The sequence below is a fragment of the Staurois parvus genome, unplaced genomic scaffold (assembly GCF_062004578.1).
Source record: "Staurois parvus isolate SC_StPar_1 unplaced genomic scaffold, SC_StPar_1.0 ptg000550l, whole genome shotgun sequence".
NCBI lineage: Eukaryota > Metazoa > Chordata > Amphibia > Anura > Ranidae > Staurois > Staurois parvus.
Genome location: NW_028318346.1, coordinates 342,105 through 354,745, shown reverse-complemented (window position 1 = coordinate 354,745; position 12,641 = coordinate 342,105). Strand labels below are relative to the sequence as shown.

General features: G+C 40.3%; 1 protein-coding gene across 1 annotated transcript in view; it reads right to left on the bottom strand.

Moving 5' to 3' along the window:
* The window catches only part of ATM (ATM serine/threonine kinase), a 194,638-nt gene that overhangs the window by 91,569 nt on the left and 90,428 nt on the right, over positions 1 to 12,641 (bottom strand). The window contains exons 26-28 of the mRNA XM_089691116.1: positions 6,729 to 6,841; positions 5,034 to 5,160; positions 564 to 763 (exon numbers count right to left, since the gene is read on the bottom strand). Of these exons, the coding sequence (XP_089547242.1) occupies positions 564 to 763; positions 5,034 to 5,160; positions 6,729 to 6,841 (440 nt within the window). The remainder of the gene's footprint in view (positions 1 to 563; positions 764 to 5,033; positions 5,161 to 6,728; positions 6,842 to 12,641) is intronic.

Here is a 12,641-nt window from a genome sequence, read left to right as displayed (position 1 = left end):
GAAAACTTGTGGGGTGACATCAAAAATGCAGTTTCTGAGGCAAAACCAAGAAATAGAGAACTGTGGAATGTAGTCCAATCATCCTGAGCTGGAATACCTGTTCACAGGTACCAGAAGTTGGTTGACTCCATGCAACACAGATGTACAGCAGGTCTCAGAAACAGTGCTTATACAACTAAATATTCATTAAGTGATTCGAAGGAAAGCAAAATCTTCAAACATTTTTCAGTTTTTATAGTGAATGTTTGAGTTTGTAAAGAAGAATACAAACACTGCTATTTTTTTGAACAGTCTAATAATCACTTTTCTTCCATTTTTTTAGAGGAACAACACAAATTTGATATATTTTTCTTCATGTTTTGATTTGGAATAGAATGTGTAGTGTTCCCAATGCATTTGTGTGTATGGAAATAAAAGCTATTAGAAGAATTTTGAGCTTTATTCACTTTTTTCAACACACTGCTATTATTTTGAACACAACTGTATATATCAGTATTTTTCATACAGATATGGTCCTTTCCTGCAAAAACATTTTACTTCCGTGTTGAACATCACACACAGACCTGCTGTTGATATGGTGTATCAAGGTGTAAATGACATCTCTGAGGACAAATGCCCAAGCTCCACCCAAGCCATCTTTAATTTCTGCCAGAAGAAGGTTAACAAATAGATGATAAATGGTGAGGATTCTGTGTTTCTTGTAGACATTGCTGCTCTCTGCAGCTTGCTTGCATATAGACAACAAAATCTTCTGGAAGGAATCCTGTGAAAACATACAAAGAAAAAGCAGGAACTCAGGCTGCATATAAGACTGCAGTCACATCAGGACCATTTCTAACCTCACATTTCTCCCCTCATTATGGCAAAAAGCCATACCCCTGGGTGCTAAGCTCTGTCCACTAACAAATAGAAATGTATTCTGCTAATATAGAAAATCAAAGCAGCCACATGGTCAAGTGGTATGCCTGAAGAAAACGAATAGTTAAGAACCTTCCTAAAACAACTATAATGAAATTTTTGGACATACAGTAAAATCCATTTCTTGAAGTCCATTGGGGGACACAGAAATTCAGCCATTGGGTAATAAGGCAATCTACAGGATTGGTAACTGGCAAGCAGAAAGGTTATAAGTCATTCTTCTGTATAAAACCCTTCTACCCATGTCTTGTTTTTGTGGAAAAACAGTACTAAGGGAAGAAATAAAAGACAGAGTGGTACATTTTCTTCCCTTTCCATTGAGGGTCTCAGTGAAAACATTCAAAAAGCACTCAACTGGGACCTCAGACCTCACCAGGAGGAAATGGGGATTGCTTAAAGCGGAGCTCCACTTAAAGTTCCGCGTTAAGTATTGGTCCCCTGCTCCTCGTGAGGAATTGGCACTTTTGGGGAGTGGGAGAGGGTGGCCTTGGAGCACTTACCTGATTTTGACAGGCACCCACTCCCACTGCGACCACCTAGGCAGTCGCAAGCAGAAGTTGTGCTCCCTCTCCATAGACTTCTGGGACGTGTAACAGGTGAACAGGTCCCAGAAGATTATGGAACCATTCACAAGAAGCAACGCTACTGTCCCAGCCGGTTGCCCACACTCAGGATGCCTGCGTCGGGGAGCGAGGGCCAGTGAAACCGGATGCATTGAGTAAACCGCTAGATCGTGAGACAGGTGAGTGGCTGTTTTTTTTAAAAGTCAGCAGCTGCAGTTTTTTGTACCTGCTGACTTACTGTTTTTAGGTTTGACTGGAGCTCTGCTTTAAGGCCCAGGAGCCACCTCAAGGTGGCCACCAGTGCCCGAATCTAAATGGATGAGGTTGGGCCTCCCACTGAATATGGGAACCTGCCAACAATACCCAAGGGAAAGCACAGAGGATCAATATGATGTTCCAGGCCAAAGAAGAAGGTCACACCAAGGAGAATAAACCTGAGCATGAGTCAGCGAGAAGCTGATCAAGCTGAACCTACTAACAGCAGGTATAAAAGAAAGAAAAAATTACTTCTAACATGACCAACAACCTGACGAGGTCAACTAACAGAACACTGGGGGAAACCCTGAGGAGAAGCAGGTCCTGGAGGTTTTTAGAACTTAAAGTAAATTTATTGAATTTTAATGTATGAATTTCATGTAATTTCTTGAAATCCATGAAGGGACACATGAAGGAACACCTGGGTTTTACTGCAGTCTATAGGACGACACTGGCAAAAATTATAAAGCAAAATCTACACAGGTTACAACCTCACAAAGCCACCTACTAGACGCTTCTGACAGAGGCCTGAACCTCTACCTGGAAAAACTTAGGAATGGTACAAACTAAAAATCAGGTAGCAGCCCTACAAACCAGAGCTACAGATATTTGATGTTGAAAAGCCCAGGAGGCACCAACACTCCTGGCAGAAAGAACATATACAGGACAGGTTGGGACTCTTCCTTCAAGGCAGTAAGCTTGAGCAATAAGCTAATGAATCTATTTAGAAATGGTATATTTTGAAGCTATGCGATCCTTCCTAGGGCCATCAGAATGTCGAATCAATGCTGTCCACAGTAAGTAAACTTTTACTGCACGACCCACATCATATGAAAAGTTTTGTTCTCCAGAGTCTGTTACCCCTTGATGGTAACTCAAGTCCAAATTCTTGTCCACTCCCGACTGAAATGCCAGAACTCGGCCCATGACATATCTGCAAGGGTGAAGGTAATTTTTTGATATGGCATCTCAGGGATCGGCAACTTCAAGTTGGTTTGAACTACATTTGTCAGAGAACCAACAAACGCAATTTTAGTCTTAGACAAACCTGTGACCAGGAATAGACTCCTCAGAAGAAAAGTGATCAAACCCAGAGAGGGCACCAGCAAGTTTGTGTTGTAAACCCACAATAGCCAATAAAGATTTCTTCCTTGACAAAAAAAACTGGAGCAAAGTGCCACAGCAGAAGAAAAAACAGACAATTAAAGGGATCAGAGCCACCCGGAACTAACTGACCCCCAAGGGAAAAATGACTAGGTTCCTCCCTGCCTGATACAAGAATTTGGGAACTCGATTCGCCTCTCTGCTGTCACTCAGACATTGCCGGACGACAATATGTGGGCTTTAGCTGTGAAAACAGTCCACAGTCAGCTCAGAGGGGCAATGGATTTCACATCAGACACAAAGTCCCCAAAAAGGTATGTTGCTTTTACCCTAGGGAGAAATATAAAAGGATTACTGCCCTTATACAGTATAGTCAGCAATTCTGGAAGTGGTGTGCACCGAACCCTAGTCCAAAATGGCGGATGCTCTATAGACAATGACGACGCAGTGTGCATTTGCACTAGCTGCCCACACACCAAGAAGACGGCGGAGAGTAGCGCCAAAAGACTCCAGACCGCTCGTTCTGAACAGATACTGCGATATAGCACCCAGAGCAGCTACCAGGGGAGAAACATGGCAAACAAATAAAAATACAGTGAAAGAAACTTCACAGTGGAGCAGGCAGGGGGAGACACCAAGGTGACATGTGAAAACACTCCAAGCACCAAAAGGTGGCAGCATAACCCTCTCATAGTGAAAATTAGGATGTCCTGTGTCCTTTGATGTACAATAGGTTAGTTTTATTGTTTTTATTCCATTCAGCTGGAGAGAGCAAAGAAAGAGTCCTGTCTACACCTACTTTAGTTCTTACAACAATAACTACATCCTTTGATAAATTATCCCTCATTTGCTCTAGTGAATGGTAGCTAAATGGACTGTATAAGTAGCAAAAGGAAGGCGCATGTGTGCTGCTGAAAGACAGGGTTTTAAGCCTGTTGCTTTGCCCTAAACAACAAGTATGTTATAAACATTGTCACAAAATTAAGACATTCAAATTCGGGTCATAAATTTCCAGATCCACACTGGCCATATTATCACAGGTTGGTGATTGCTGAAGTATAACTCTGGACAAATAAACTTGCTAGCTTATAGAGGAGGGTCCAAAAATCCACAGTTAAAAGCCACCAAAGCTTCTTCTTCCATGCCAGTCACATAAATATGACAAGGTTCAAAAGTGGCAACCTGAGATGCAGGACAGAGTTTAAAGAAGTACAACCAAAGCTCTTTTGGCTGTACCTCTCCTGTGGATCACAGGAGTGCAGTTTGTTCTGCACTCCTGTGACCTGTTTTCAGCTGACAGCAGACTGAAGTATGCTGTCGGCTGATGTCACTCAGCTGCTCCAAGCTGGGGAAAGTCAGGATCTACCCCAGAGTCTGGAGCAGCACCTGGCTCAGGCTCTCAACTAAGTGCTGACCCAGCCGCTTCCTCCCCCTGTACAACCCAGCACTCCAGTGAGCACTTAAAAAGGCAGGCAGGCACACAGCACAGAGCAGCTGTGAGAACTCAGCGGTCAGGTGAGTTCTGAGTTCTCATCCATAGAGCCAGCCGGGAACAGATGCAGCATCGGACCGATGCTGCATCCACCTAGGTAAGTAAAAAAAAAAAAATGTTCATTTATTATTTTTGGTTGCAGGAGCCTGGAAAACATTGCACCAGTGATCAGCAGATCACTGGTGCCATGCAGGTGTCCTGCAGATCTGTCGGTATATCTGCTTACCCATACGGGATGTACAGGCAAGCAGATATACTGACAGAAAGAATCAATAAACTACCACGGAGCTTCACAGCATTTGTACTTTCTCATGAATGAGTGACGCAGCCAGGTGGGCGGAGCAGCTGCAGTTTTTAAAAAATTTGACAGCTAGAAGATCCCCGCTAGCCGTCAAAGCAGGGGAGCGGGGGCCAGTGTATTCATAACATGTTACACCCTGAATATGGGTGTATGTGTAACATGTTATGAAAGGTGAACTTATTCTTTAAAGAGACTTTGCCACTAAGAAAAACACCGGTGTAATTAGGTTCTGATGGAAGCAGTCATATCCTGGCCCTATTATGTTCTATACTAATTCCAACCAGTTACCCAAAACTAGTATGTGGCATAAAAGAAACATCTTTCAAGAAAGCCCCTCAAAGTTTTGCAGAATTATACTGATTAATAAAGCAAATCCAGATCTGAAAATTCAGCTACTTACCGGAGTCTTGGAGAGAATTGCCACAAGGCTTTTTAGCTTGCTGTTATGGCAACTGCTGATATAATCCAAAGTGGCTTTTATGACATAGGAGGGGAAATAAGGGGGGTTTGGAGGTGGATCCAATTCCCTAAAACAAAGAAAGTTTATTGTCATCATGTGAAATTCATGCAAGGGATTGGAAGCACAACAGTCTTCACAACTGAAAGTGAATCTTTGCAACGTAAACACACACAGCAAAAAAAAAAAAAAAAATCTTAAAATAGAAATGCTCTTTAAAAAGTTTAAGTTCTTTATTATTTCAAAGTAATTTTGATATGTAAAGTTAAAACAGGTGAGAACAGGCATAAGTGAACATAAACAAAAATCAGAATCTAAATATAGGGTATTTAGGGTCCTCGCTCACTTCCCGCTATATTGCTCCCATGCTACATGGTACGCGTGACATTGCTAGTTTCTCCTGCTCCAGTCCCCCCAGCTCTGCTGATCTTTTGCCGCTCACTCCTCTCTCTCCAGTCCCCATTCAACTTCTGCTATAGCGTTCCCACGTTGCACACCATGTGTGCAGTCTGTTCCACTCTGGTCCGAATCCCGCTCACCTTCCTGCTGCTCCATGCTACACTCCAGATGTGAAATCTGCACCAGACACTTCCAGAATATATACACATGAACCAAAAGTGACTGCTGATGACAGGCACTTTAAAAAAATGTAGAGTGTTGAAAAAAGGACAATCAGCACTCCTATTACGATCATGGTTTAACATCCCAGACCTTGAAATGAAGGTTGATTTATAGGCTTGAAAAACGTGCAACGCCTAAGGGCTGAAAATAAAAAGAGGCCAGGAATCAACAGTAGAATTTTGGGTGATGGCCGCCGGTCTCAAGCTGAACAAAGTTATTTACTAGAATTATTAGTCTCATTATGGGTTTTTCTTTAAAGTGTATTTAAACTCTAAATCTATTTTCTAGTATGATTGGCATCATATGCCTCACTGTATACAGTTTTTTTTCCTTTTTAAGTAAACAGTTTTTGCTTTTTTTTTTTAAGAAGTAAAATTGTTTTTTACCTGATTATACCGCAAGTAGCATAATCATGTTGCAGGCTGACAAATGTAAACCACTGTCTCTTCAGTTGGACATTGGGCTGCTTATATGATAAACCTGAAAGGCAGCCCAGAAGCCAACTGAAAAAGAGTACATTGCAGACTGAAAACTTTGGAGCAAATGAAGAGGCAGTTGCTTAGCACTGTCTGCAGCAGAAAGTGCTGTTATTGGCAGAATTTCCAGGCAAAAAACTTTACATTACATACACAAAATAACAAATTACCTAAGAAACCTCAAAACAGTGAAGCATAATGCCAAAAAATATTTTAAAAAAAATAGATTTGGAGTTTATGCACACTGTAAAGGAAATCGTAAATACCAGTCTTAGAAGCCTTTGAAGGAAGCAGTCTCTGTGATTTAAAAAATGCATTGTAATTATGAAGGCAGTGACTTGTCTAGACTCACTGAGGTTGATTCATCTGGGGCAGCTGTGCATGGTAGCCAATCAGCTTCTGACTTCTAGCGTGATCAATTGAGGTTTGACAAAAGAAAAACTTTGTGGGTACTGTGGGGTTTTTTTGGCCTGCCAAACAATGACAATTTGCAACAGTTCAGTATTACTGCAAAATGAAGGGAAAAATTGCCTCATCATACCCATAAAACTGAGGATCTTCATCGTTAGTCGTAGCACTTGCGGATTCATGGAGAGTCATCAGAAGCTCCACAACTATATCTGGCATATTTTGAAGGAACAGGTTGTCAATTTGCTGCAAAAAAATTCAAAAAAGATATAAAAAGTCTTGCATCTCCAATACTGCATAATAAAAGTCCAAAAACTAAAGAGTGCAACACTTGCTGCAAATATTAAATATACAGTCAAGTCAATACAGTAAGTCAAGGCTGATATTGTATAGTTACTAAAACAGGATAATCTAAAACACAACATATTACAAAGATGAAAAATCCATGTTCATTTATATGGCAATGAGCTAAATGTGTTTCAAAATGACCTCATATACAGACAAACCTAAAGATACTTGGCATTTTAATTACATCAGCCATGTAAAGGTGCATCCTCTTATTATATGCTGATAAATATTTTAGGCCAGGTGCCTGTACAATCTATTATGCAATTTAATTTCAATAAAAATGATTTGTAGAGTTTTAAAGTATTATTTGGTAACTATACTGGCGTTGCCAAAAACAATCACATTTTCTGTATCATTTTAAACCCGAAGAGCAACTACATAAAAGCACAGCTAGTTATGGACTCAACCAGAGTATTAGGTTTGTTTATATGTATTCATATTAGAAAAAGCGATACTTAGAAAAGGGGCAGTGGTCAATGGCACACAATCGTTCAGAATTGTTTCCTGTTCTCTCGAAAGACTCCCCGAGTCCAAAGATTAATTACTCATGGTCAGCCTCCCCTGCTCTATGATATGCCTTCGCCAACCATTTCTTTTTATATCCTCGCTTAGTAAATCATTCGCAAATTAGATACTTCCTTCTCAAAGTCCAGGGGATCCGAACAGTTCCTCCGTGCCCTTAGATTTTGTCCTACTTGGATGCCCTGGATCAGGGAGCGGGGGTGAAAACTTCTGGTGTCAAATAAGTTATTGGTCGCTGTGGGTTTCCTAAACAGTCTCGTCTTGATACCTCTGTTTCCATTAAGTTCGATCTCTAGATCCAGGAAGGTCACTTTTTGGATGTTACATTCACTGGTAAACTTAAGATAATGAGGGCTGGGAGTAAGTCCCTCTATGAATTCTTGTGCTTGCTCTATCGTGTTGATCTTGACCTCAGGTAAATCCTAAGCTGATTGGATTGGCCTGTGTATGGTTTTCCAAATCAATTCATGCCAAGGTACATGTTGAGCTTTGAATATCTGCTTGTAGAGAGGTCACGTGGTCAATTTGCATAACTGTTGTCACACGCTGCTGAGTTACTGAAAGTTTCCTACACTACATTTCTAGACAGTTGATTTCAATCCATTAATATTTGAAAAAAATTCCTGGTTTGAATTTCTAACCCATTATTTTGGATTGGATCATTGTACTGTTATTTTGATCTGTTTATTATTTATCATCACCTATTACATTTCATATTGCACTGAATTTTATTATTAATAAATATATATTTTTGCACATTATTGCTTTTTATTTCGTCTTCAAATTAGTGCAAATAAAGAATTCGGATTATCAGTTGAGTTATGAAAATTAGTAGGGAATCTCCTTAATTCCAGATGCCCGCCTGTTTTCATAAATTGTACATTGATTATTTTCTCAGAGCTGAAGTTCATACACAGTGGACTTTTTCTAGCAGTGGCTTCTCAGTTGTCTGCTCATAAGACATTGGCCACTGCATGTCTTTCTTATATTTTGTCATAAGTGTTTCAAATCTGGAAGTTTTAGTTCTTTTGGTTACAACAGTTAGTTATGGCCTGGTGAACTTGTCCCAACCTGAACATACTATATATGTTATAGGTGCTGGTTTATGAGTGTTATTTTACATGCTTATACGGGTGGCCTTGGAGCCTTTAATTACCTATGTGCATACTTTATAGTGCCGGGAGGGGTCTATGTACTCTGCTTAATTGAACCTCTTCCATATAGGGCACTTTTACCCCCTTCCCTCCCAGGCCAATTTTCAGGTTTCAGCGCTCTCACACTTTGAATGACAATTGCCCGGTCATTCAACATTGTACCCAAACTAAAATTTTAATTTTCTTCACACAACTAGAGCTTTCTTTAGGTGGTATTTAATCACCACTGGGGTTTTTATTTTTTGCTAAATTAACAAAAAAAGACCGAAAAAAACATGTTATTCTTTGTTTCTGTTATAAAAGTTTGCAAATAATTGTTCTTCATAAATTTAGGCCAAGATGTATTCTGCTACATGTCTTTGGTAAAAATAACCCAAATTAGGATGTATCTTTTAGTTTGTAGGAAAGTTATAGATATCACAAACTATGGGATATATCTGAATATTGATCAATCCTGAAGTACTGACAGCCAATCTAACTTCTTGAGGTCCAAGAATGTGAGAACAGTACAGATATCCCCCAAATGACCCCTTTTTCCAAAGTAGACAGTCCGACGTACTTCATAAGAGGCATGGCGAGATTTTTGAAGTTGTATTTTTGTTTGTCATAATTTTTCGGAAAATAAATTAAAAAAATTATTTTCACTATTTTTTTTTTTTTTTTACATACTGTCACCAGTGCAGTACAGCGTCATCATATAACTGGCATGGCGGTGATGAGGGACACTGACTGATGACGGTGTGAAAAAAAATTATAATTTTTTTTTATTTTTTTATAATTTTTAATTTTTTATTACCTTTTTTTTTAAGATTTGTTTTTCATATTTCACTATGACCAAAGTAGTACAATGTTACCATAGTAACATTGTACTACTTTAGGGAAGTGATCAGTATTTTTTTTTTTACATACAATTTGCTTATAGCAAAGAATTACAGGATTTTTTATTTTTTTTTATTTTGTGCTTAGCTGTGATTTGGCCACGGCTAATCACATGACACAGCTGGGCTGTGATTGGCCTAGCTTGTGCATGTGATCGCTGTGACCATTCACAGCTAGACACACTAATATACAATGGATGGCATGAATGAAGCCATCCACTGTATACAACTGTCATGTGACTTGCTGTGATTGGTCACAGCAGGTCACATGGTACAGGCAATGGGGCTGGTACTCAGATCTGTCATCGGCCATGTTCGAGGTACACGGCCGGTGACAGATCGCGCAGCTCTGCAGGCGCAAACTGCGCATGCCCAAAAGGATGCCATATGACGTCCACCCGGAAAGGTGAGGGTTTTTGCCGGCCGCCGTTCGGCCATAGGCCGGGCGGGAAGAGGTGAAGGACTCTTCCCATTGTGCAGTTTTGGTGAAGACTCCTCCGTTCCCAGAACCTGGGTTCTGGACAACTTCACTGTTTTTGTAAATGTGGATAGTATTTTATGTTACTGTGTTACATTGTCTGGGGCTGGGCAGTTCTCGGCCCATGAGTCTCCTGTTTTTTTTTCTTTTCTTCCTCTAATCTTTTTCACTATTTTTTGTTTTTTTTGAGGGTTACCCAAGTACTCTATTGGCTCTTCGAGAGATTGGTATCTTCGAGCTGGTGGGCGAGTCTGTATGACGATAGTAATGTTTGTTGCTTTCCATGTCCCAGTTAACACGAAATACCATCAGACTGCTCTCCCATAACGTTCAAGAGCTAGGATCGCCTGCAAAATGCACTAAAGTTTTCACACACTATAGATCTTTAGGAGCTAATGTGGTGGCTCTTCAGGAAAAGCATTTAACCTCCTCATTTGCCCCCCAATATGTCCACAAAGACTTTCCCATTTGTTTTTTTGCAAATGCCTCAGAAAAGAAACGGGAGTGGCACTCTGTCCAGATGGCTTTCTTTTGTTGAATCTAAAGTGCTTAGAGGCCAAGAGGGATGATACCTTTTGTTAAAAGGACATTTGGGAGAGAACTTAGTGACTTCCCTAGTTTATTATACACCTAACACAAATCAAGTTTTTTTTTTTCAATCCTTACTTCAGTCTTTGGCTCCTGATATTGAAGGGGATGTTATTTTAGCAGGCGTTTCTAGCCTAGCTTTAGACCATGTCTTAGACAAATCCCATGTCACTAAATTTAGATCTCCTTCTAAACAAAGACGTAGATTTGCACAATTATTATATCAGCATGACCTGGTTGATGCTTGGAAGCAAATGCTACTACTAGAGATCACTCACACTTTCTAGAGCTCATAATCATTACTCCCGTATTGACCATGTGTGTTTCTCCTCTCGGGCCTTCTACCTAAATTGGTATGCCTGGGTCTGATCATGACCCTGTCTTGCCAACACTCTCTATGCTAACGCTCTATACCTTGACACAATGGGCGAACAACACTGGTGACTAAACAAGTCTCTTCTTGGCAATGACTCTTATTGCCTAGATATTACGACCCATTTGAAATATTATTCTGATGTTAATAAAGCTGAAGCCACTACCCTGGCTATCAACTGGACAGCACACAAGGCTTCTGTTAGAGGCTTCCTTATACATTTGTCCTCCAGACTCAAAAAAACTTGCGATGAAATGATCTCTGCCAAAACGAAGAAATATGAGGCTCTGGCTCGTCAGCATAAACATTCCCTATCTTCTGATTTATAAGAAACTGGAACAGGCGCGCCTAGAACTTAATGTTTGCCTTACTACAAAAGCAGAAAAACAACTGCGTCAGGCAAAAGTTCTTGACTTGGCGTGATAGACCTGGCTCTTTATTGACACATAAACTCACACCTAGATATTCTCATTCAGCTCTCCCTAAAATTAGAATGACGAGGTCACATTACACAAGATCCCAAAAAAATCCATCGGGAATTCGATAATTTTTATGCTCATTTATATAGCCAACCCAAGGGTGCTGCTCCTTCTTCCATTCATGCTTTCCTGAAGGCCCTACCTCTCCCATCACTTCAGGCAGCCCATAAGGAGCCTACGGAACAACCCTTTACCTGTGTAGAGGTCCAAAAGATTATAAAGTTGCTGCCTTTACATACATCACCGGGCCCTGATGGGCTCCCTAATAATTATTACAAAAAATTATCTGAACAACTTGCCCCGGTTAATGACATTTTAATTTAACTCGCTGCAAGATGGTAGTCTGATCCCTCCTGATGAAAACAGAGTGTACATCAGTGTTATCCCTAAACCCAATAAAGATTTCATGGATGTTCTCAATTACTGCCTGATTTCACTGATTACTCCTTGCAACATTTTAAGACAAATTACAGACGTCCCCTAGTGAAACCTTTGTATATAACCAAATTGTTTCTTTTGTACGCTCTAAACTTAAATTGCTAGCTTGCCCTCTTACGCTGATGACTTTTGAACATCAGAGAATCTTGTCAATCAGAGAATCCTTTGAAGGGTAGGGTATCTTTGGCGTATGCGTCCTTCACTGACCCAAAATTTAAGCTTTCCTATATGAACCAGTGGGAGCGAGACTTAAATGGCAAGACGTTGCTTACGTTCTATCAAAGGTATCTATTAAAACCATATTAATAGATGCTAACTATAAAACGCTTCTACGCTGGTATTTTGTTTCTACTTAGTTTGCAAAAATGCATCTGTCATCATCACCCTCTTGATTCTGCCGTTACAGCCAGCTGGGGACCATGCAACACATCTATTGGCAATGTCCTACAGTGACTAGATTTTGGATTCAGATATTCAATTTTATCTACTCAGTAATGGGAGTAAGCATCCGCAGATCCCCAGAATCAGCCCTTTTTCAAAAACTTCCTGACAAGGTTCCCAAAAAGTCAACAAAATTAATCACGTTTTTGGCAGCTATAATTACTATTGCGAAATATTGGAAACAGTCAGTGGTCCCGCTTCACTACGTCAAGACTTAACTTAACTGGATTATGGTTAACGACAAACTCACCTGCCTTCTTCATAATAATACCAAGAAGTTTACAGGATTTGTGGATCCGTTATATATCTGTCCCTGAGCGAGCACCGGGTTGACCTTCTTTCTCATT